Source organism: Euleptes europaea, chromosome 21, assembly GCF_029931775.1.
Source record: "Euleptes europaea isolate rEulEur1 chromosome 21, rEulEur1.hap1, whole genome shotgun sequence".
In the NCBI taxonomy this organism is placed as follows: domain Eukaryota; kingdom Metazoa; phylum Chordata; class Lepidosauria; order Squamata; family Sphaerodactylidae; genus Euleptes; species Euleptes europaea.
This window is the reverse complement of record NC_079332.1, coordinates 18993082-19018977: the sequence shown is the minus strand read 5'-3', so window position 1 is coordinate 19018977 and position 25896 is coordinate 18993082. Positions and strand designations below refer to the sequence as shown.

Here is a 25896-nt window from a genome sequence, read left to right as displayed (position 1 = left end):
TTTAGCTTTCCTAACACTCTCCCTACAAGCACTAGTTATTTGTTTATATTCCTCTTTGGTTATAAGACCCTCCTTCCACTTCCTAAATGTCTTTTTTATTTCTCAACTCTTTAAAAAGCTGTTTATGGAGCCACCCTGGCTTCTTTAGGCTCCTCCCATTTTTCCTTCTCATAGGAATGGTTTGGGATTGCGCCCTCAGTATTGTATTTTTAAGAAACGCCCACCCTTCTTGAACTCCTTAACTATTTCTGACCATGGGATTCTACCTAGCATAAGTTTAAGTTTGTTAAAATTTGCTCTTTTAAAGTCCAACCTATATGTCTGACTACGTATGGTTTCCCCAAGATTGTAAATTCCAAGAGTACGTGGTCACCACTACCCAGGATGCCTACTACTTTAACCTCATCGACCAGTTCTTCCCTGTTGGTGAGTATCAAGTCTAAGATAGCAGATCCCCTTGTTTCCCTGTCCACTTTCTGGAATAGGAAGTTGTCAGCAAGACAAGTCAGGAATTTATTCGATCTTGCATTTTTAGCAGTGTTGGACTTCCAACAGATATCCGGGTAATTAAAATCTCCCATGACCACCATGTCCCGTCTCTTTGACAACTTTGTGATCTGGTCTAGGAGCGTCCCATCCAAGTCCTCTGCCTGGTTTGGTGGTCGATAGCACACCCCCATGAGAACATCACAATTATGTCTTATTCCTTTTATGCTTACCCATGGAGTCTCGACTGCACTACCATGCTCAGATTCATGGACTTCTTGACAAGTGTACACATCTTTGACATACAGTGCTACTCCTCCCCCCTTCCTTATCTGTCTATCCCTTTTAAACAAGTTGTACCCCTCAATCTTAATATTCCAATCATGAGTGACATCCCGCCAAGTTTCAGAAATGTCTATTAGGTCAAAATCCCCTTTCTATATTAGGGCTTCGAGTCCTTCCTGCTTGTTTCCCATACTCTGTGCATTAGTGTACAGATATCGGAATCCATGGTTTATGTGCCCTGAGGTTTTCGTTTCTGTACTTTCCTGTGAGTTTGTTTCCTTGCATACATGCCACTCCCTGCGAATCTTTATTGTTCTCGTCTCCAGGTATTGTCAGCATACAAGGCTTTAAATTGTTGTCTCGCTCCCCCATAGGATTTAGTTTAAAGCCCTCCTGATCAGGTTTGCAAGGCTCTCACCAAACATATTTTTTCCTACCCTCGTGAGGTATAAACCATCCCCTGACAGAAGAGCTTCTTCTCGAAAGCATAAGCCATGATCCAGAAATCCAAACCTTTCTTGATGACACCACCTACGCAGCCAGTCATTAATTTGTAGTATTCATCTTTACCTTCCTAAGCCACGACCTTCAACAGGCAGAACTGACAAAAACACAACCTGCGCCTGCAGGTCCTTCACCTTCTTACCCAGAGCCATGTAGTCTCTTTTAATACGTTCTGGGCTGTGCTGGGCAATATCCTTTGTTCCCACATGAACGAGCAAGAAAGGGTAATAATCTGTGGGCTTGATGAGTCTTCCTACCCTTTCTGTCACATCCTGGATGCATGCACCCGGTAAACAGCAGACCTCTTGGGACAACAAGTCAGGTCGGCATACTTTAGACTCTACCCCTCTCAGGAGGGAATCCCCAATCACGAGAACACGCCTTAATATTTCAACTCAATATTTCCCGTAGCCGGAAATATGGGTCATCCCCCCCCCCCCCGCTTGATAGCGCAAAAACTAGAGCAAGGAGAAATTAAGGAATTCACTGTGATCTGGCGAATGCAATCATTTGGGCCTTGTGATTAATTCCCCCCCCCCTATTGTATAGCCAAATACTTGGTTTGGAGTTGCATTTCTTGAACAGTATCCACCCCACAACACACACGCAACACAGGAAGCTGCTTTTAAAAACACATGGGATTTCAAGAGAATAAAGCCAAAGTTTAGATGCATTCGGAGCTTTGGCTCTGCTGATCGTGGTCACTGACTTCAGTGGGGGGTCATAATAGCGCAAGGGGGATTGTACCGAAAACTGTGGTGCGTCTGCTCTTCCCGCGTCAACATTTTTAGTAGTGTGAAGTTAACCCTTGCATTCCTGTTGCGCTTTTTATCTGTGGCTCTTTCAGTATTGCACTTGAATTCTCCCCCCCTCTCTCCAATTTCAGACTGCTTTTTAGGAATAAAAGAGGCTATATTTAGTCTCAGCTTAACCGCTAGCATCACTACCAATACCATTTCAAGGTGTGCCATAATCACACTATGTAGAAAACTTCAGACAGACACACTCTTTAAATTCACTAGAAGAGATCTAGACTAGGTTAAAAAAAACAACACAACCCTCTCCTTTCCTTGATCAATTGCGTGCCGGATGCTGTGTGTCACAGAGATTCATCGCAATCGGAGGAACGCATTCGCTGTGTGTTCGATTTAAGCATCACCCGGAGTTAAGTTGCGTTCGCTCCCGTTAATGATACAGGAAAGTTTTTACGGCGTGTGACCTAAATACTGAATTGACGAGTCCTCACTTGTGGGCCGTTCCGTGGTGTCTTGAGCCGCAAAGCCCGGAACGTGGCTCCTCGGCTCTGTGGTCCAATCTGCTGGGCTTCAATCTAGCAAAGCTTCAGCTGGACTTCACAAGCCCACCCTTAAAAAACATTTTTTAAAGCTCTTTGGGTAAAAACAGTATTGACTAGAGCAGTGGTTTTCAGCGTCTCCCTCTGGGTTCTTCAGAAGTTTTTTTAGGGGTTCCTCAGCTAGAAGACCTGCAGCAGAGGGCCGAGCACCCTTGGAGGCTCGCACCACCGCGATTGTTCTTCCTGCTCCGCACTGATTTGCAGGATGGTGGGCCCTGGGTATGCTCCGGCGGATGCAAAGCTGGGCCTGACCAGTTCTCCATGAGCTGAGCAAGAAAATGAGGATGTGTCCCACAATCCTTTGCTGCATATGGCGAGAAGGGAGGGGTCTATAACAGGCAAGTCACATGAACACATGAAGCTGCCTTCTACTGAATCAGACCCTTGGTCCATCGAAGTCAGTATTGATTATTCCAACTGGCAGCGGCTCTCCAGGGTCTCAAGTAGAGGTTTTTCACATCACCTACTCGCCTGGTCCCTTTAACTGGAGATGCCAGGGATTGAACCTGGGATCTTCTGCATGCCGAGCAGACGTTCTACCACTGAGCCACAGCCCCTCCCCAGTATGAGGAGGTTCCCAGAAGTCAAAGAGCCTGAAAACCACTGGCCTGGGATTTAGGGGTGCTGGTAGGGTGTGTTTGGGGGGGGGGTGTCTTATTGCTACCACATAGCTTTCTAGTGCTATATTTGCAAATATTCTCTCTCTGTCTCCCTCTCCTTTTAACCTGTACTTTCTAATCCAGATAGCTTCTGCTTTTAGCTATTTTGCCCTTTGGAGGAAGGATGTCTTGGGCCATCCCTGCTTTCCTAACCCTGTTAACCATTTGTCTGTTTTTTAACCCTTTCTTCACTGATGATTCCCGTGTTCCCCTAACACAGTCTCACGTAAGTCCACTAATTGCTTCGACTGTCAGCCTTTATTTCTTCTTACTCGGTTGTTGGTTTTCTCTAGAAAGCGAGAGCTCCCCCCCCCCCCGCCCTCAACTGTGATAGATTTTTTTTGCCTGGCCTGTTTGCCAAACAATGCCTTAATAACTATCGTTTTAATGGGCTCATTTAACCTCTTGAGGGAGTTGTGTGTGTGTGTGTATGTGATGTGATAAAACAGGGATAGATGTTTAAGCATGAAAGAAGCTTGTTTCTCGTGTATGGCCACCTTGAAAACCTGCCTTTTAGAAAGGGTTTTGTATCAACATGTATTATGTTTATCTTCTCATTTTGGAAAGCTGTTTTTTGAAAGACCAAAAAAAAAAAAAAAAAACACCCTTTCTTTCCAGTGGACAACCAGCCAATGTTGCACTACATCCGAGATAAAACAGCCGTCCCGTACTTCTCCAACCTCGTCTGGTTTATTGGGAGTCATGTGATAGAGCTGGATAACTGTGTGCAGACGGACGAAGAGTAAGCCCCTTTTTATCTCTGTTCTCATGGGGTTACAAGCAGGGGAGATGCCTGATGAAAGAAACCTTAGGCTGCAGCCTTGCATGCGTGTCCTTTGCTTCTCCGTAAGCATAAGGGATCGGCTGCTGGCCGATCCCTTAGATTACCAGTGCAGTCCTTCGCAGAGTTGTGCCTTTCTAAGATTGTTGACTTCTAAACGATGTAATTGAGGAGGCACTTCTCACTTACTGCGCTTTTCTGGATGTCTTGCTGAACTCTGGACGGAAACACAGACAGGTCTCCGGTCAGAAGACCTCACTGTTAGTTGACTAATCTGCATAGAAGAAGAGGAACAAGAAGAAGAGTTGGTTTTTATATGCTGACTTTCTCTACCACTTAAGGAAGAAACAAACCGGCTTACAATCTCCTTCCCTTCCCCTCCCCATAACAGACACCCTGTGAGGTAGTTAGGGCTGAGAGAGTTCAGAGAGAACTGTGACTAGCCCAAGGTCACCCAGCTGGCTTCATGTGGAAGAGTGGGGAAACAAATCCAGTTCACCAGATTAGCTTCCGCTGCTCATGTGAAGGAAGAAGTAGTAGTAGTGTTGGTTTTTATATGCCGATTTTCTCTGCCACTTATGGAAGAACCAAACTGGCTTACAATTCCCTTCCCTTACCCACAACAGACGCCCTGTGAGGTAGGTGGGGCTGAGAGAGCCCTGAGAGAGCTGTGACTAGCCCAAGGTCACCAAGCTGGCTTGATGTGCAGGAGTGGGGAAACCAACCTGGTTCACCAGATTAGCCTCCGCCGCTCGTGTGGAGGAGTGGGGAATCAAACCCGGTTCTCCAGATCAGAGTCCACCGCTCCAAACCACCGCTCTTAACCACTACACCATGCTGGCTCCCATAAAGTCATGGGGTGGAGGTGTTTGCTTTTATATGATAACTGTGTTACAGCTGGTGGCTCCTTAGAATAGGCCTTTGCCTCATGTGAGTGAGGATGGGGAATGCCCCTTCTTAAGATGGTACCAGCCATCCATGTTTCTTGTACGTACTTATATTAAAAACAAGAAAAGGTTTTAAAATCTACAGCCTAATTCTTTGGGGCAACCTTTTAAATCAATTATAGATCCATAGAGTTGGAAGGGGCCACAGAGGCCATCTAGTCCAACCCCCTGCTCAATGCAGGATCAGCCTAGAGCATCCCTGACAAGTGATTGTCCAGCCTCTGCTTAAAGACTGCCAGTGAGGGGGAGCTCACCACCTCCCCAGGTAGCCGATTCCACTGTCAAACACCTCTTACTGTAAAAAAATATTTCCTAATATCCTTTCCGCCCACAATTTAAACCCATTATTGTGAGTCCGACACTCTGCTGCCAACAGGAACAGCTCCCTGTTCAATCAAATCTAATGTATCAACTAAACATCAATTCATTGGATTTGATCAATTAAAAAACCTTTAAAGTGTACCTTCAAAGTCTCCATCCTGCTTGATAACAGGACATGAGGGGTAGGACAGGACTTGTTTCAAAAAGCTTGGGGGATCCAGTTAGCAGACACTGGCAGGCGGGTGGGGGGGACTCTGGGTGAGCCCACCCTTACACAAAAGACAGCAAGTTGGCATTGCATAGAGGGAGAGAGATTGATTGATTGCTGGCAGCAGAGGATAGGACTCGCAATAATAGGTTTAAATTGTGGGCGGAAAGGTACCGGCTGGATATTAGGCAAAAAATGTCTACAATAAGAGTTGTTCAACCGTGGAATCATCTACCTAGGGAGGTGGTGAGCTCCCCCTCACTGGCAGCCTTTGAGCAGAGGCTGGACAAGCACTTGTCAGGGATGCTCTAGGCCAGTGGTTCCCAAACTTTTCGGGCCACCGCCCCCTTGGATCCACAAACTCAACCCCACCCCCCCTACCCTATCCTATAAAAAGCATTATTCAATATACGGGTTTGCATGACTCACTAAAGAAGATAGTAACGATAAATTTCAAAACAGTAACAATTAATTGCATATCTATTCAAAATCAAATTAAAACTTTTAGGCTGAAATTTATTCAACAAAACTGATGAACTTGATCCAGTGGTACCAGCTCTTCAAAGTCTGGAAAAAAATTCTGATAGTTTCCACCAAATTTGCCAGCATGGTACCATAGCTTGATCTATAGTAAATTAGTGAACAACATAGTTGAAGGGGCCCACCTCTTGCACCCCCCTGCTGCCCTCTTGCCTCTTAGTGCCCCCCTAGGTAATCCCACCGCCCCCCAGTGGGTGGTACTGCCCACTGCTCTAGGCTGATCCTGCATTGAGCAGGGAGTTGGACTAGATGGCCTCTATGGCCCCTTCCAACTCTATGATTCTATGCTGGCATCATCTCTGGGTGTATAATAATAACCCAGCCTGAACCTGCTGGCCAGACTCCAGAGAATGACATGCTCACAGGTGCCCTGTTTGGGTTGTGTATGTATAATGGCAGAAGTGGAGGGTGGTCAAGGTGATATTTTGTAGGCTTCTAGATCCCTGTTTTCAGGACTGCTGTTTTAAACAGGGAGCTTCAGGGGGTGACCACGTTGGTCTGCAGTAGAACAGCCAGATTTGAGTCCAGCAGCATCTTAGAGACTGCCAAGATCTTCGGGGGATGAGCTTTCGAGAGTCAGAGTGTTGACTCTTGAAAGCTCATTCCCCGAAAATCTTGTTGGTTTTGAAGGTGCTACTCGACTCGAATCTGGCTGTCTTTGGACTGGTTCATTGGTCACCCCCCCCCTCCCCAGGAAATAAAATGTTCATCTTCCTGGGGAAATTCCTGCTTTCTGAGAAGAGGTGGCTCTCTGAGGTGGGAGAGTCTTCTGTTCTGTATCTGTTTCTCTTCTCTCGCAGGCACAGAAATCGGGAGAAGCTGAGCGGCCTTGTAGCGGAACACCTCGACCATCTCCATTACCTGAACGACATCCTTATTATTAACTGTGAATTCCTAAATGAGGTGCTGACCGACCACCTGCTGAACAGCCTGTTCTTGCCTCTCTACGTGTACTCCTTAGTCGATCGAGACAAGGTGAGGAACTGTGGATTCGGGCAGCCCCTCCAAAGGTTCCCGCACCCCTCTAGTTGCCATGTGGAGCTGTTACAGCTGGTCCGTAGTCGGTGCCTGCTTCCTGAAGGAGAAATAGGTGGAAGAAACCCCACCGCCGCTAGGTCAAGAGAGTGTAGGGGTTTCTCAAGAGTCTGTAGCAACCCCAGGAGAAGCCCTCGATCCCAGATCACAGTATGAGCGATACCCCATGACAGGTAGACAGAAACCACAGGGAGTTACTTTGGAACTCTGCCTGTAGGGTTTGCTGGGTTTGCTCCATGGGGGCTTGATCCTGTATTTCCACCACCCCCCATTGTACTGTGGGGGATGTTTAAAAAATGTATCATAGATCATATGACCATAGTTGCTGGCATCAGGCAGGCACGAACAGGGCTGGACAAGCTTAGTATGCCTCTTTAGCCCTGCTCCACCCCCCCCCCCCCAACAATACCAGTTCTGGGCTTGGTCCCTGCATCTCTCTTTGGGATGCACCGGCACAGGGTTCATGGCCAGCCTAAGCCCTTCTGGGGCAGGATTCAAGATTGCCCGGCTACCATTTGGATTCCGTCCATTCTCATTGCTATGAGTAACTTCCCAGGAGAAAAGACTGCATCCAGACATAACCATAAACCACGGCTCACCAACCGCCACTTGTTTTTCCAAACTCTGGTTTGTCGGGGTGTCTGAATTCACAGACCTTGGTGTGTTGGGCAGTGCCACCCTGGTGTCTGCCTCGGCACAGAACTGGCAGGATAGGAAGGGGGTCCTCCCCCACTGAGAGGCTGGCAGAAGGCAAGAAGCAGGAGGCCCGGGGCGCTGTTCTTGTATACAAAGCTGGGGCTCATTGGTTCGGCCCAGTAGATTAACCAGAGTTTGTTGCACAGCAAACCCCAGTATATTGTGGCCCCTGAATGTTGCCTGACCTTTTTAGACTATCTGAAATCATTTTTATTGTTTATTAATAAAAATGAACAGTCAAAAATAAATATATACCGTATATACCCGTGTATAAGCCAACCCGCGTATAAGCCGAGGTGCCTAATTTCTCCCAAAAAATGGGGAAAAATTAGGCACCCGCGTATAAGCCGAGGGTCGGCTTATAACCCCTCCCCCCCGCAGACTTACCTTCTGGGCTCCTGGCGGTGGGAAGCGGCGGATCCGGCCTCTAGAGGCCTCTCCCGGCCGGGAGAAGGCGGCGGGGGCGGCCGAGCGCCCTCCCCGCGGCCGCAGGGAGGCTCTGGAAGCCTCTCCCGGCCGGGAGAAGGCGGCGGGGGCGGCCGAGCGCCCTCCCCGCGGCCGCAGAGGGCCTCTAGAGGCCTCTCCTGGCCGGGAGAAGGCGGCGGGGGCGGCCGAGCGCCCTCCCCGCGGCCGCAGGGAGGCTCTGGAAGCCTCTCCCGGCTGGGAGAAGGCGGCGGGGGTGGCCGAGCGCCCTCCCCGCGGCCGCAGAGGGCCTCTAGAGGCCTCTCCTGGCCGGGAGAAGGCGGCGGGGGCGGCCGAGCGCCCTCCCCGTGGCCGCAGAGGGCCTCTAGAGGCCTCTCCCGGCCGGGAGAAGGCGGCGGGGGCGGCCGAGCGCCCTCCCCGTGGCCGCAGGGAGGCTCTGGAAGCCTCTCCCGGCCGGGAGAAGGCGGCGGGGGCGGCCGAGCGCCCTCCCCGCGGCCGCAGGGAGGCTCTGGAAGCCAAAAAATGGGGAAAAATTAGGCACCCGCGTATAAGCCGAGGGTCGGCTTATAACCCCTCCCCCCCGCAGACTTACCTTCTGGGCTCCTGGCGGTGGGAAGCGGCGGATCCGGCGGGGGTGGCCTTCCTGCAGCTGCAGGAGGCCCCCCCCCAGGCCGCTCCTGGCGGCAGGAAGTGGTGCAGCCCGGCGGGGGCAGCGGAGCGCCCTCCCCGCCGCCGCAGAGGGCCTCTAGAGGCCTCTCCCGGCCGGGAGAAGGCGGCTGGGGCGGCCGAGCGCCCTCCCCGCGGCCACAGAGGTCCTCTAGAGGCCTCTCCTGGCCGGGAGAAGGCGGCGGGGGCGGCCGAGCGCCCTCCCCGTGGCCGCAGAGGGCCTCTAGAGGCCTCTCCCGGCCGGGAGAAGGCGGCGGGGGCGGCCGAGCGCCCTCCCCGTGGCCGCAGGGAGGCTCTGGAAGCCTCTCCCGGCCGGGAGAAGGCGGCGGGGGCGGCCGAGCGCCCTCCCCGCGGCCGCAGGGAGGCTCTGGAAGCCTCTCCCGGCCGGGAGAAGGCCGCGGGGGCGGCCGAGCGCCCTCCCCGCGGCCGCAGAGGGCCTCTAGAGGCCTCTCCCGGCCGGGAGAAGGCGGCGGGGGCGGCCGAGCGCCCTCCCCGCGGCCGCAGGGAGGCTCTGGAAGCCTCTCCCGGCCGGGAGAAGGCGGCGGGGGCGGCCGAGCGCCCTCCCCGCGGCCGCAGAGGGCCTCTAGAGGCCTCTCCTGGCCGGGAGAAGGCGGCGGGGGCGGCCGAGCGCCCTCCCCGCGGCCGCAGGGAGGCTCTGGAAGCCTCTCCCGGCTGGGAGAAGGCGGCGGGGGTGGCCGAGCGCCCTCCCCGCGGCCGCAGAGGGCCTCTAGAGGCCTCTCCTGGCCGGGAGAAGGCGGCGGGGGCGGCCGAACGCCCTCCCCGTGGCCGCAGAGGGCCTCTAGAGGCCTCTCCTGGCCGGGAGAAGGCGGCGGGGGCGGCCGAGCGCCCTCCCCGGGGCCGCAGGGAGGCTCTGGAAGCCTCTCCTGGCTGGGAGAAGGCGGCGGGGGCGGCCGAGCGCCCTCCCCGCGGCCGCAGAGGGCCTCTAGAGGCCTCTCCCGGCCGGGAGAAGGCGGCGGGGGCGGCCGAGCGCCCTCCCCGCGGCCGCAGGGAGGCTCTGGAAGCCTCTCCCGGCCGGGAAAAGGCGGCGGGGACGGCCGAGCGCCCTCCCCGCGGCCGCAGGGAGGCTCTGGAAGCCTCTCCCGGCAGAGAAAAGATGGCGGCGGTAAGTTCCCTCCTCCCTCCCCCCTCTATTGTATTGACCCGCGTATAAGCCGAGGCCGGCTTTTTCAGCCCTTTTTTTGGGCTGAAAAACTCGGCTTATACGCGAGTATATACGGTACATAAACTAAAAACAAATAGTCACATAATAGCATAAAGTCATGTAAAATACTTTACAACCCTGCATCCATAACCCTTTCTCGCTTAACCAAAACTATATCTTATTGTAAAATGGACATTTCCATTCTTTGAATCGTTCTTGTCCATAACAGATCTACACTATTAATGTCATCATTTTTTTGGTAAGCGGTTAACTTCACTAAAATATACACCTCTTTTATTTTTGAGAACCAATCCTGTATCTTAGGGGAGGTTTTTTTGTTCCACTGCCTAGCAAAGACCATTCTGGCTGCCATTAACATACATAACACTACTATCCATTGGTCTTTTGGAATATCAGGAAGATAGTTCAATAATAAGGTTTCTGGCTTAAATGGAATTTGTTTCCTCAACCCAATTGACATAATTTTTACAACCCGTTTCCAAAAAATTGTTGCCTTTATGCAACCCCACCACATGTGAAAAAAAATCTGCCTTTTCCTCATTACAGAACCAACATTTGCTGGTACCTGTCTTATAGATCTTTGCCATCCTTGCAGGTGATAGATGCCATTTGTAAATCATTTTCATCAAATTTTCTTTGAATAGACTATCTGAAATCTTTTCAATGAGAGAATGCTTCCATTAGTCCCAGAGGTCCCTCTGGACTGTTAATGCTTTCACCAAGGGCAGCCGGGTTCACCCTTCTGTAATCCTTGCACAAAGGAGAGCCTCTCCTTCACTTCCTCGGTCGGTGTCCTTTTTCCCAGGAGCCCAGCCAGAATAGCTGAGCTCATTGTTTTCCTTTAAGAGGGAAAGAAGGAAAGTTTGGCTCCTTCACAAGAATTCTAAGAGGCTATTAAGAGGAGTCCTCTGACGTCGGCGCCTGGGGCAGCTGATGCAAGAGAACTTTCCGAAGAACGCCAGCGGCTTGTTGGCAAAACATAGCTTTTCAGCGAAGAGCCTTTGCCAGTCCTGGGGGTGGGATTGCCTTGTTCTGAGACTCTCTGAGTGCCAATTTCTGGGGAAGCCTGGGTGGCAGCTGGAGGGGGGTGGTAGAATGCTCGGTTCCTGGTGATTGTCCTTCTGGAGGGGGGTCAGCTCCTGTCTGCCCTCCATGAACCAGCATGTCAAAAAATCACAGCAAGGTGGCCCAAATGAAGCACAACCAAAAGAAAAAACCAAAATATAGCAAATCCCACAAGTGTATCGGTGTATAACAATCGCCACAAAGTTCTGATGAACAAATATGCACAGTTGTTTCGAAGCATAGTGCCCAAATAACATGTATTACAACCCAATGAATCCTACACTTGCACTGAACATAAATAAATGCAAAGTGAAAAAATCACTCCTGAAGAAAGACTGTGGAGTCAGCGTCTTCACAAGATTGTGGTATCTCTTGTGCTTTTGCAAGGCTCCCGCACATCGTTTAATTTACTTAGTGATTTGTTACTTAGTGAACTTATTTAAGTTCAATGCAAGTATAGGATTCGTTGGGTTGTTATATACATGTTATTTGGGTGCTGTGAAGCAGAAGCAGAAGAGTTGGTTTTTATATGCCGACTTTCACTACCACTTGAGGGAGACTCAAACCGGCTTACCTTACCTTCCCCTCCTCACAACAGACACCCTGTGAGGTGGGTGGGGCTGAGAGAGTTCAGAGAGAACTGTGACTGGCCCAAGGTCACCCAGCTGGCTTCGTGTGCAGGGGTGGGGAAACCAACCGACTTCACCAGATTAGCCTCTGCCTCTCATGTGGAGGAGTGGGGAATCAAACCCGGTTCTCCAGATCAGAGTCCACCGCTCCAAACCACCGCTCTTAACCACTACATCACGGTGGCTCTGTTTCGAAACATCTCTGCATATTTGTTTGTTAGGACTTTGTGGTGATAGTTATACACCATTATACTTGTATTTGCTGTATTTTGGTTTTTTCTTTTGGTTGTGCTTCATGAGCCAGCAGCTTCTGTCCAAGGTCCTGCAGGCGAACGCCAATGGAGAGCGACTTCCAGGGAGCTGCCCGCCAACCCCCTGGGGAGCAGAACACCGGCTTTGGTGGGCCTGTGGCCCGATCGCGGCGGGGCTTCCTTCAGCCATCTGTTGTGGGTTTGTGATCCCACGCCGTCAGAGCCCACCCTAGCCTAACTCAAGGCCCCTTTTCCAGCCATGGTCTCGCAGGTGAACTGAGGCCACTCGGTCGAGCGCCTCATGCCGGGGGTGTAGAGCTACATCCTGCAGTGACCTCAGGGGACTGCTCTGTGACTGTGGAAATACTTGAGCGGGCACACCCCAAACTGAGCTCCTTCTAGAAGCATTGATGGTGTAGTGGCTAGTGGTTTGGAGTGGTGGATTCTAATCTAGAGAACTGGGTTTGATTCCCCACTCCTCCACAGGGGCAGCGGAGGCTAATCTGGTGAACCGGGTTGGTTTCCCCACTCCTCCACACGAAGCCAGCTGGGTGACCTTGGGCTAGTCACATTCTCTCAGCCCCACCTACCTCACAGGGTGTCTGTTGTGGGGAAGGGAAGGTGATTGTAAGCCAGTATGATTCTCCCTTAAGTGGTAGAGAAAGTCAGCATATAGAAACGAACTCTTCTTCTTCCTCCTCCTCCTCCTAGTGGTTCACATGAGGGGGGTTAAATACACAGCTCAGGGGCCCCATTTCAGAGGTTAGTATGAACCAGGATAAATTAGTATTACTACTGGCAGATAGGAATGAATGCATTCTTTCTGAACGGCAGGGTTTGTTGCCGCAGTCATAAAGATAAAGGTGACGATGAAGTGCCCGGAAATTTACTTTATTTATTTACCTTATTTATACCCCACTTTTTTCCCCAGCGGGGACCCAAAGTGGCTGACAACATCCTCCTTTTCTCCATTTTATCCTCACAACAACCCAGTGAGGTGTAGGTTAGGCTCAGAGCATGTGACTAGCCCAAGGGCTCCCTCTGAGCTGCCATGGCAGAGTGGGGATTTGAACCTGGGTCTCCCCAATCCTAATCTAATCACTACAGCACACCTGGTTCTCAGTATCAACACAGTTGTCCCATGTACCAGCTACTCCACTCTGGGCCACTAGCCATCTAGATTGTAACGTGGTTTTATTTTTGAGATATTTTAAATGATTGTTTTGTATTTTAATTTTTTCCCTTGTGAAAATGTCTGGGAATTTCCTGTTTTTTTATTTTGTTGCTCCGGCTTATTTGCTGGTGCAATAAAAGGCAGACTGCCTGACACAGAGATGGTTCAGGCTGTTTCAGTCGCTTGATGAGCAAGCACTGTATTTTGATACCTGTCCAAAGACCCGGGGAGGTGGCAGGGGTATGTTCTAGATTCCTACCATTCACCCACTTTAAAAAATTGTTAAAATCGTTTCTTGGTGTCTTAAGAAACAGAAATGATCGTAGAGGATGAGAGTGATCCTAGAGGAAGGTTTTCCCCCCAATTTTATCATGAGTTGAGAGAGATTGTTTTAACTCGCCCCCCCAGCAATTTAAAGTGATAACATCTCTTTCACAGACAGACTTGCCTTTCTCAAATTTAACCCTATTGTCTTAATCCTTTGTTTCTCTAGGGCGGGGAGCGTCCGAAAATAAGTGTCCAGGTTTCCCTGTATCTCTTGTCGCAAGTACGTGTTTGGTGTTTCTAGACGGTGTACGATGTATTGTTGAAAATGTCGGCGATCTTACTGGCAAAGTCCCAGGCTGGGATTGGTGATCATGACTGCCGTTTTGATACTCACTCAGCACCGGCGGCATACCCAGTGCCGTAGAGGGGTCTGTGTAGTCATCGTCCCCAGCGACTGCCTTTTCAGGGGAAAGAGAGGTTGGGGATTTGCAGTGGGGAGCAGGGGGTGGTGGTTTGGGGTGAGTGGACAAGCAGCTGTGGTAAAGTGAGGCCGTGGCTCAGAGTAGAGTATCTCCTTGGCATGCAGAGGGTCCCAGGTTCTATCCCTGGCATCTCCAGTTGAAAAGATGAGAGAGTAGGTCAGCCCCCCCTCCCAACCTTTTTGAACCATAGGCCCGGTGGAATAGCTCTGTTTTTCAGGCCCTGCAGAACTCTTTAAGGTCCCGCAGGGCCCTGGTCTCACTAGGGTCGTGTTGGTGAACCTACGGCACGCGTGCCAAGTCTGGCATGCGGAGCTCTCTGCGGGCACGCGCCCGCCGCCCAGATGGGCGGCGGGGGCTTTGAACTGCGCGGTGCGGTTCAAAGCCCACCCCTTCCCTGGACTGCCCAGCTGGGCGGCGGGAGCTTTGAACCGTGCCGTGCTGCAGCGCGGCGCGGTTCAAAGCCCACCCGTTCCCTGGATTGCCCGCCGCCCAGCTAGGCAGTCCAGGGAAGGGGCGGGCTTTGAACCGCGGGCCCTGCTTGCAGGCAGCGCAGCGCGTTTCAAAGCCCAAGGGACTGCCCAGCTGGGCGGCGGGGGCTTTGAACCGTGCGGCGCTGCCTGCCCCCCCCCCCCACCGTCCCCCCTCCTGAGCGATCCTGGCCCTGGAGAGGGCCAGGCTCGCTTTCCCCGCCACCCCCCTCTCCCGTGCGATCCTGGCCCCGGAGAGGGCCAGGCTCGCATTCCCCGCCGCCCCCCCCTCTCCCGGGCACAGTCAGGCTGTTGCTTTCTTCTCCCCCACCCCATGCAGGCCAGGTCTACTCATTGGTTTCTATGTGCATAGAAACCAGTGGGTAGACCTGGTCTCCTTGGGGGGGGGGGTCTCAGTCAGGAGGCCAGATCTACTGTCATGCAAACCAATGGGTAGACCTGGTCTCTGTGGGGGGGAAACCCATCTCCATCCGGAGGCCAGGTCTACCCATTGGTTTGCATGACAGTAGACCTGGCTTCCCGACTGAGACATGACCCATGGAGGCCAAGTCTACCCATTGGTTTCTTTAGAAACCAATGGGTAGACCTGGCCTCCGTGACGGGGGAAGCTTCCCAATGGGGACTCCCCCCACCCCCACGGAGGCCACCCATCTTCAAAGGCCCCCCTTCCCTGGACTGCCCGCCGCCCAGCTGTTGGCACTTCGTGATAAATAAGTGGGTTTTGGGTTGCAGTTTGGGCACTCGGTCTCTAAAAGGTTCGCCATCACTGCACTAGGGAGACTGTTCCACCCAGCCAGGGCAGAAAAGGCCCCGGCCCTGATCGAGGCCAGCCGGACACTCCTCAGGCCGGGGACCACCAACATGTTGGTACCAGCTGAAGGAAGACTCCTCCGAGGAACATACCAGGAGAGGCAGTCCCCTAGATACGAAGGTCCTTGACCATGTAAGGCTTTAAGGGCCAAAAACAGCACCTTGAATCTGACCTGATACTCCAGCTGGAGCCAGCGGGGCTATTTAAGCACTGGCGTGATGTGAGCCCGCAACGAGGACCCCGTAAGAAGCTTCGCCGCTGTGTTTTGTACCGGTCCTGTCCAGGGGAAGGGAACTCAGACATGCTGTAGAAATACGCAGCGTGGTTTGTTTGTTTACTGTATTTTTCGCTCCATAAGACGCACCTGACAATAAGACGCACCTAGTTTTTAGAGGAAGGAAAACAAGAAAAAAATATATGGTAGCTGTGACATCCTGCAAAGCCAAGGCAGATTTTTTTTTAACTGATTTTTTTTTGGACTAAATAAAAAGCCAGATGGACCAAACAGAGAGGAGCTTCAATACTTTGACCAGAAAGGCTCTACTCGATTTTTAAAAATGCTAAAAAATAACTATAAAGATTCCTGCGGCATTCATGAAGCAGAAAATTCCACATGCAACCAGGAGCCAATTTACAACACGACTGTGAAGTCACCCAAAAGTGAGCGGATTTACTGGTGGGAAAAAGTTGTGTTGAGTCTGTAAACAGAATTGTCTCTTCAGTGTGCCATTGCAGAAAGGAAGAGTGAAACCCTCCAAAAATCCAAGTTTGATCTTCCAGAAGATCAAGAAAAACAGGTGCAAGCAGCGTGAGAGAACGGCTGCATCCACAGCAGTGACTGTCTTGTGGAAAGAGGCTGAACCCCCATCTTCCCCCTTGTAGGGTCTTGCCACCCCGCCCCACCTTGTTCTTCACGGCCGGCTCCCTCACCTCCTCCTCTCCCTCTGGGAGGGGCGCTCCGCGGCGAGCTGCCGCCTCTTCCTCTCCCTTCCGCCTCGGGGAACCAGCGGGTCCCGGTCAGGCCAGCCCCCCGGAGACTGTTGGCCCGGGGCGTCTCCTCCTTGCCCCGGCCCGCCTTGGGCAGAGGCCCAGCCCCCTCTGAATGCGCCCGGCGTGCTGCCGCCACCACCAGGAAGAAGCTGGGGCGCCTCCGCGCCGAGCCCTCCCCTCTTCTGGCCAAGCTCAGGCCCCCTCCGAATGTGCCCAGCGCGCCGCCGCCGCCAGGGAGAAGCTGGGGATGGGCGCCTCCGCGACGAGCCCTCCCCTCTCCCGGCCAAGCCCCAGCCCCCTCTGAATGCACCCGGCACGCCACCGCCACCAGGGAGAAGCTGGGGACGGGCGCCTCCGCGCCGAGCCCTCCCCTCTCCCGGCCAAGCCCTGGCCGCTCACGCTGGGTGCGGCCGCAGCTCCTGTCGCCCAGGCCTGTCGCCCCGGCTCCTCCACGGCGCTCCTCCGGGGATACCGGTAAGTGAGGTTCTTCCCTTCCTCCTCCCGGAACCCCCGGGAGGTTGGGAACCGTGGAGGGGGCGGAGTTTAGGCCCGAGGCCCGGCGCTGGGCGTCGGCCTTGGGACACACATTCACTCCATAAGACGCACAGACATTTCCCCTCACTTTTGAGGAGGAAAAAAGTGTGTCTTATGGAGCGAAAAATACGGTATATCCCACCTTTCTCCCCTGCAGGAACCCAAAGCATCTTACGTCATTCTTCTTTGCCCCGTTTTATGCCCCCCTTTATCGTCATGTCAACCCTGCGTGCGGGCTAAGAGTGTGTGATTTGCCCCAGGTCACCCATCAAGCTTCCATGGAAGTGTGGGGATTCGAACCTGGGTTGTCCAGATTCTAACCACTGCATCATGCTGCTGTTGGGAAGGCGCATACTATCTCATGCTGCTGGTGAGAGGCTGTGTATTGGATTTAAAGAAACATGCCAGATACTACACGGTCTGGGACCTTTGTACCTACTGGACCGCCTACCCTGGTATGCCCCCAAGAGAGTTTAATCTCAATGGACAACAATTTACTGGTGGCCTGAGGAGTGTGCGGCTGTCCTCGACGAGGGCCAGGGCTTTCTTGGCCCTGGTCCCAGCCTGGTGGAACAGCCTCCCAAGTAACATCAGGGCCCTGTGGGACCTACATGAGTTCCGCAGGGCCTGCAAAACGTAACTGTTCCACCAGGCCTATAACCCGGCCTGGCTGGGAATGAGGGCAGGCTATAAATGTGAGTTAATAAATAAACAAATACTCCCTTTAATAGAAACGTAGCTCCTCAGGAAGAAGGGTTGGGCTGGAGCACTTGGGACTGATGAGCGACCTTTCTGTTGAAGGTTTTTTGGTTAGGGGAAGCAACTGGTGTGTGACGCATGAACCTGGCCGACTGTGCTGCGTTGCTGCTTCTCCAGGGTTGAATCGGGCCAGAAAAGTTACGGTTGAAGGAAAGCTCTCAAGGAAGCTCTCTGGCCACTCAGAGGCAGACAGGTCAGCTCCATTCTCACGTCCCCTTCTGCTTCTGTCTCCCGCAGGTCTTCTTAATTATACATTACAGACCGCTGGTGAATTCCTTGGCCGAAGTCATTCTGAACGGAGACCTGTCGGTGTTTTCGGCAAAAGTGGAGCAAGACGTCCAGAAAAGCTCAGTAAGTCAAGAACACAGCTAGATTCGAGTCCCGTTAACACCTTCCAGACCAACAAGATTTCCGGGTTATCAGCTTTTGAGAGTCCAAGCTCTGAGAAAGTTACCTTGGACTCTCGAAAGCTCATATCCCAAATATCTTGTTGGTCTCTAAAGTGCTGCTGGACTTGAATTTAGCTGTTCTACTGCAGGTCAACACAGCAAAGCTGTGACACTTGATTAGATCAGTCTCTTGTGTAGCGGGGGCCAGAATCCAGCACCCTTGTTTGTTGTGCGTTAAGGATCAGAGGATTGGGTGTTTTTGCAGAAAACGTTTTTGCATTAGGTTGTGGTACACGAAAGGTTTCCAGGTGCCCTGTGTTTGGTACAGCCTCATCTTGTTATATGTATATTTTTTTAAGCCAGGAAGCTGACCTGTTCTTGCACGCAGACTTTGAGAGATGAAAAAGATCTCTTACCTCTGAAATCAATCTCCTCTTCCTAGCACATTAGCGTACGCTGGGTTGTCTCACCCACTTTTGTTGAAGTGGGTTTTATTACTAGGAAATCTGCGGTTTCTGTTGCCGCGGAGCCGTTTCCACTGAACCTGTTTTGCAGAATTTCTTGGGTGTGAGCTGCTGTTCTGCTTCAAACTGTTTTGGGGAGTGTTTTGGACAAACTGTTGTCGTTTTTGTGGGTTTTGCAATATATAAAAAAAGTTTTTGTTCTTTTTTTAAAAAAAGCAGAAGTGTTCTAGTGCTATTCTGGGGCACCACTTCCTATTGCCAGAGATTTTTTTTTTAAAAGCCTGCAGTCTTTACAATCAAAAGGCAACACAGTTTGCCAAGTGGAGCTCGCTAAGTAGGACGCTGGCGTAATCTTGCCTGCTCAGCATTTCGCCCTCTGTGCTAAGTGGGAAGCAAGCAGGCTTGCTGCAGGGCAGCGGCAGGGCGGAGGAGGCCAGGGGGAGGCGGTGGTCCTCCTTTGGGGCTGACTGCTCAGTTGGTTATGCAGGCACCCATCCTTCTCTCTTCGTCCATGGTCAAAGCCTGCTTGGGGTCATTGGTTCAGGCCAGGCCATGATAACATTAGTGAGTGCCGTCAAGTCGCAGTTGATTTACGGCAACCCCAGCAAGGGGCTTTCCAGGCAAGAAGCAGAGGGGGTTGGCCATTGCCTTCCTCGACAGGGCCTTCCTTGGAGGTCCCCCATCCAAGTACTGGCCCTGCTTAGCTTCCAAGATCTGAAATACCATGCCACCTTCCCTCCCGAGGACCGTCAGGGGCTGTGGCTCAGTGGTACAGCCTCTGCTTTGCATGCAGAAAGTCCCAGGTTCAATCCCCGGCATCTCCAGTTAAAGGACCAGGCAGAATGTGATGTGAAAGACCTTTATCTGCCTGAGACCCTGGAGAACCGCTGCCAGTCGGAGTAGACCGTACTGACCTTGATGGGCGGTGGGGAGAGAGGCTGGAGGGGGAGGGCGCCTGGCAGGGAGACGACGAGGGAAGCGGGGAGGGGAGGGCAGCAGTGAGGGTGGCTGCTCCCAGGAAAGGGACAAGGGCAGTGGGCCTGGCCACGCCCGGCAAAGGGTGGCAGGGCGGGGGCACGGGCCTCGGCTCGGGCCGGAGAACAGCCCTCCGGGGGTCGGATCTGGCCTGCGGGCCGCCTGTCTCACCCCCCTGGGCTATATTTTGCAGAAAGGAACTTTGCTCGGTGGCAGAGCGCCTTCTTGTTCCAGAAGTCCTGTGTTCGGTCCTCGGCCGAGGATCTTAGGGAGACCTTGAGCTCCTGCCGGTAGCAACGGGGCAGGGTCCCGTTCGGTGGTCCGCTGCACGTTGTGTTTTAACAGCAGCAGAACTTGGAAAAAACAGGGATGGTTGCTGTTAACTCTCAGTTCCTGGGCATCGAGCATGATGGGGAGCCGTGTTAGTCTGTCACTAGCAGTAGAAAAGAGCCAGAGTCCAGTAGCACCTTAAAGACGAACCACATTTCTGGCCGGGTGTGAGCTTTTGTGAGCTGTGGCTCACGAAAGTTCCTCCCCTGCCAGAAATGTTGTTAGTCTTTAAGATGCTACTGGACTCTGGCTCTTTTCTACTGCTAGTTCCTGGGCAGTTTTGTCTTTTAAACCTCTCTCTTTCTGCCCGCTGGCCAAGCTGGGCCCAGTGACTTGCCGTCACTGGCACTGTGTTTTTTTCCTGACAAAAGGAACTTTAACTTTTGAAAACTCACACCCGGAAAATCTCATTAGTGCTCCTGGACCCGGAATCCCCCTCTTCTACTGCAGGCCAACGGGGCTGGCCTCTGGAACTTGTCTGTTCATAGCTGGGTTGTAGTGTCGCTCGATGTGCTTGGAGGTCTGCAGAAGAGAGTAAGACCCCAGAAGGATGCTTCCAGTAACCAGAGGGGGTGGTATTAGTGGCACACATTCGTACCCGGCACTGTGTGGTGCGGGGCAGAAGTTGCGTTTAGCAATTCCCTTCCTTCCTGCAAGCGCGGCTTTTGCATATTTCCTGCATAGATGGGTATGTGGCAGATTCCAGCCACGCTCTGGATTGTTCTTAACCTACCTTATCTCCTTCCTGTAACCTGGAGGCCGTCGCTGGCGCAGTTGTCGTCGTCTAGCTGCTGATTCAGAATGTTTTTTTTAAAAAAAATACGTATTTGCAAAACATTTTTGCAGAAGTAGCTGGTCTGCTACGAGTCTCCATCTCTGCGACTTTCTGCATCAGGTGTCGTGCCAGTCCACGTTTAACAAATTTCCTGTCTGACTTGCAGTGCCGTCCTAAGCAGAGTTACACCCTTGGAGCAGTGGACTTTAATCTGGATTTAGATCTGCTTAAAGGCTGCCAGTGAGGGGGAGCTCACCACCTCCCTAGGAAGCTGATTCCACCGTCGAACAACTCTTACTGTAAAAAAACCTTTTCATAATATCCAGCTGGTACCTTTACGTCCTCAATTTAAACACATTCTTGCGAGTCCTCTCCTCTGCTGCCAACAGGAGCAGCTCCCTGCCCTCCTCTAAGTGACAGCCCTTCAAATACTTCAAGAGAGCAATCCTGTCCGTCCCCCCCAACCTCCTCCAGACTGAACATTCCCATCTCCCTCAGACTTCCCTCGTAGTGCTGGGTCTCATTAGAAAGGGAGTTCCTCCAGGCTGGGGCCAGGGCCGAAAAAGTCCTCGCCTGGTTGAGGACAGCCTCGTGCTCTTTGGTCCGGGGACCACCAGAAGGTTGTTATGTGAAGATCATAATACTCTTGGGGGTGGGTTGGGGGTGTGTGCCAGGAGAGGGCGGTCCCCGCAGTTACTAGGATCCCAGACCGTGTGAGGCTGTAAAGGGCAAAACCTGCCCTCGAACCTGATCCGGTATTCCAGCTGGAGCCAGGGCAGATGCCGAAGCACTGGCTGTGTATTGTGCCCCCGGCGAGGTACCAGTAAGGAGCCTCGCCGCCACATTCTGTATCAGCTGGAGTTTCCGGATCAACCACTGAAAAGTGGTTGGGGGGGGCAGTCACGGAACTGAATCAGAGCGCTGGTGCTTGGTGAGGGGAGGGGGGTCCAGTCCTTTCCTCTATGCCGTGTCCCCAGTCTGGGTCTTCCACACCCATCGCCGCTCACCCTGCTCAAGTCAAAGGCATACCTTTGCCCTGTGATCTGAAAAATGGTTTGGGGGGGGTGGTGGTCAAAAATCACCCCCTCCCTTTGTGTTGCTGCCCTGCTTCAGTTGAGACACATGAACACATGAATCAGACCCTTGGTCCATCGAAGTCAGTATTGTCTCCTCAGACCAGCAGCAGCTCTCCAGGGTCTCAGGCAGGAGTCTTTCACATCACCTACTTGCCTGGTCCCTTTAAGTGGAAATGCCAGGGATTGAACCTGGGACCTTCTGCAAGCCAGGCTGATGCTTGACCACTGAGCCACAGCCCTTCCCCAGCCTTTACATATGAAGCTGCCTTATACTGAATCCTCAGTCCATCAAAGTCAGTATTATCTGCTCAGACGGGCAGCAGCTCTCCAGGGTCTCAGGCAGAGGTCTTTCACATCACCTACCAGCCTAGTCCCTTTAACTGGATATGGCAGGGATTGAACCTGGGACCTTCTGCATGCCAAGCAGATGCTCCACCACTGAGTCACAGCCAGGGCTGGATTTAGGTTTGATGAGGCCCTAAGCTATTGAAGGTAATGGGGCCCTTTATATGTCCAGCTGTCCTTTGTCAACAACAAATTGTCGCTGTTTTTTGTAGGCAACCTATATATAGAAATGAACAAACCAGTGATATTTTAGGGAGCAGGCTAGCAGGTGGGGCCCATTACTTACATCATAGGATCCTACACAACACAAAACACTGTTGCTGTATGTAGGTTTTATTTTATTTTTTTTTATCTTATATTTTGGAAATGTACATCCAGTTTTTTTTTCCTTTAAATTTTTTTGGGGGGCCCAAGAGAGTGGGGCCCTAAGCTATAGCTTGTTTAGCTTATACGTAAATCTGGCACTGGTCACAGCCCCTCCCCTGCTGTTAACTAAAAACCAAAATGCTGCTGTTAGCTAAAAACTGTTGTTAGCTAACTGCTGTTGACTAAAAACCAAAATGTTAGATGATCCGATTGCTGGTGTCCTGCGGGTCACATACTTTGACACTTGCTTGAAGTGGCGTTGATGGCCCGGGAGTGTGGCATCATCTGCATTCTGTATTTAGCAGAACTCAAGACCTGTGGCTTCAAAGTCTGCCCACCCCTTCGGTGGCTCCCAGCAACAGCTTTCTCAAATGTCCTCACAGGACCGTTTTCACCCTGTTTGCTTTGAACGTCCCGCAGCAGAGCAAAGTTTAGGTTTGATGAATCCTTGTTACGGTGGTGTGTATGTGTGAGCTCTAGCCCTGCGGCAAACCCATAAACAGATTCTAGTAGACGGCAGGTCCACGAAAGCAGCTTTATTGATTAGACTCGACAGGTTACAGAAGCCATATTCAGAATGACACAAGTGAGGGGCAAGGGCAAGGCACTTGGCATATATGGAAAAGCAAAGGAGATAACCGGTAACCCAGGCAGCCCCCCTCCCAGAGGCAGGAAGGAGTACTTGGCAATTCCCACACCAAAGGAATCAATGAAGTCTAAACACTGGGCACGGAGTGGCCTTGGAAGAGAACTGCAAAACAACACCTGGAAGCACAACCATGAACTGTCTTCATGGCCTGCTCCTGACATTCTGCCCCCCTAAGGACCCCCCTCACCCTTCTACCGAGGGTTTGTGAGGGTAAGTGGAATGGAATTCTTGTACCAAGCGGGGGGCGGAGACGTCACGGGCCCGCACCCATTCATCTTGGGCGGGACCAAAATGTTTCCAGCGGACCAGGTATTGGAGGGTACCGTAGCGAAAGCGGGAATCCAATATCTTGGCCACTTCAAAATGTTCTCCCCCCGCACCACCATTTCAGGTACGTCGGGTTGTGGCTCAGGATGCCATTTTTGGAGGGAACGTACGGTTTTAGACTGATATGGAACACAGGATGAATTCTCCGCAGAAACTTGGGCAAGGAGAGTTCTACAGTTACTGGATTAATAATCCGGGAAATGGGAAACGGACCCACGTACTTGGCGCTGGGTTTATCACACGGGTGGGTAGATCGTAGGTGGACAAATAGACAAGATCCCCCACCCTGTACTCCTTACCGGGGGAGCGATGTTTGTCAGCCTGAGTTTTGTACTTTCGTTTGGCTCGCTCCAGATTTTTAACCAGTCATGGCCAGGTTGTTTGGATGGAACCCACCCATTTGGCCACATCAGCTCCCCCCTCCTCCTCAGACACATCGACATGGCCCACAGGATTAAATTCATTACCATGAACTGTGGATTGGTGAACCGCATTGTTGTAGGCATACTCGGCAAAAGGCATCAGGTTTACCCAGTCATCCTGATGGTAATTGACATAACAGCGCAAATAACATTCCAAGACCGCATTTACCCGTTCGGTTTGACCATCCGTTTGGGGATGGAAGGCACTAGATAGTCCCTGTTCCACTCCAACCAGTTTGAGGAAAGCTTTCCAGAATTTGGCCACAAAATTTGAACCTCTGTCCGTCACCACCTTGCGCGGGAAAGAATGCAGATGGAAGACATGTGACACAAAGAGCCGGGCCAACTTCGGGGCAAAAGGGATACCTGAGCAGGGCACAAGTTGCACTTGCTTTGAAAACAGATCGGTAATCACCCAAATTACAGTTTTCCCCCCACTAGGGGGTAAATCCGTCATGAAGTCCATTGCAATCACCTCCCAAGGCTTAGAGGGGGTCTCTAATGGTTTCAAAAGTCTGGATGGCTTTCCCTTTGCCCGTTTGGCCGCTGCACAGGTGGGGCAGCTGCGGATGAAAGAGTCCACATCGGACCGCATGCCCGCCCACCAAAATTGTCTTCTAAGTAAATGCAACGTCTTTAGGAATCCAAAATGTCCGGCAGTCTTGGCACCATGAACTAAACCCAAAACCTCCCCCCGCAAACTTCTGGCACATACAGTTTAGAGTCCTTGTACCAAAATTGTCCACGTTAACTAGAGAAGCTGGAAGGGTCCGAGAGGAAAGTTCCGTTTGATAACTACAGAGAAGAGTGTCCCGAAAGGACTCGGACAGATTTTCCACCCCTTCGGAGTAGTGCCGATGGGCAGCTGGGCCAGGGACGGAGGTGAGACCAGAGTGGGGGGTGGCTGAACAGGATGCTCGGGTCCCCGTGTCTCGGGAGACATGGCTGTAGATCGCTCCGAGGGAGGAGGAAGCGAGACGGGTGGCGTCACCGGCTCGCTTGGGCACGGGGCATCCGGGAGCAGCTGAGAACGGGTTTACACAGCCAGAGTGGGCACTAGACCCCATTGGGCAGGGGTGAAGAGCGACTCTGTGGGTCGGTCAACCTTGGTGGGATATTGGGGAAGTCTAGATAGGGCGTCAGCCAGTAGATTTTGCTTTCCTGGTACATGCTTCAGGATAAATCGGAATTGGGCAAAGAAGTCAGCCCAAAGCACTTGTTTTGCGGACAGTTTGTGGGCCTCCGTTAGGGCGACCAGATTTTTGTGATCGAACCACACTTCAAAAGGTACTGTGGAATCCTCCAAACACTGTCTCCACACTGTCATGGCATGTTTCACAGCGGCGGCTTCCTTTTCCCAAATAGCTCAATTGAGTTCGGCTTGGGTAAACTTTTTGGAAAAATAAGCGCACGGACGCAGTTGTCCATCCTCCCCCTGTTGCAGAAGTGCACCCCCCATCACAACGTCAGAAGCATCTACGTGAACTATGAACGGTTTAGTGCAGTCGGGGTGTTGCAAGACCGGTTCGGACGTAAAGAGCTGCTTTAGACTATCGAAGGCGGCTTGACACTGGGGGGTCCACTCCACCTGGGCATTGGGTAAAGTGGCCGAATCCCCCTTCTCCTTAGTCTTAAGGAGATCCGTGATGGGTAGAGCAATCCGAGCGAAATGAGGGAGGAACGCCCTGTAAAAATTTGCAAACCCGAGGAATCTTTGAACTTGTTTGCGAGTAGAGGGTGGTTCCCAGCTGAGCACAGCTCGCACCTTTTCTGGATCCATAGTCAGTCCTTGGTGCGAGACAACATATCCTAGGAAGGTTAATTGCTTCCTGTGAAACACACTTAGAAAGTTTGGCATCGAGCTGATTATCTCTAAGACGTTGCAGTACCTCTTTGACCAAGGCAACATGTTCCTCCATGGTTTTGGAGTAAATAAGAATGTCATCCAAATAAACTACCACTCCTCTGAACACCATGTCATGGAGGATCTCATTAATGAGTTGCATGAAGACCCCCCCTTTTAATCCAAACGGCATCACCATAAACTCAAGCATCCCAAAGCAACTGGAGAAAGCTGTCAGAGGTTCATCCCCCTCCCGAATTCTGACTCTGTAATGAGCCTCGACTAAATTCAGCCTAGTGAAAATGTGTCCTTCCTTTAATTGTCCCAAGAGGTCAGAAATGAGGGGAATGGGGTAAGCATTCGTTTGAGTAATAGCATTGAGTTTCCGGAAGTCAAT

The 25896-nt window shown here is 52.0% G+C and overlaps 1 protein-coding gene across 1 annotated transcript in view; it reads left to right on the top strand.

Annotated features, from left to right (window-relative positions):
* The window catches only part of CLEC16A (C-type lectin domain containing 16A), a 122148-nt gene that overhangs the window by 18303 nt on the left and 77949 nt on the right, over positions 1–25896 (top strand). Inside the window, exons 6-9 of the mRNA XM_056866272.1 lie at positions 3907–4030; positions 6886–7060; positions 13701–13754; positions 17776–17889. Coding sequence (XP_056722250.1) covers positions 3907–4030; positions 6886–7060; positions 13701–13754; positions 17776–17889 — 467 coding nt within the window. The remainder of the gene's footprint in view (positions 1–3906; positions 4031–6885; positions 7061–13700; positions 13755–17775; positions 17890–25896) is intronic.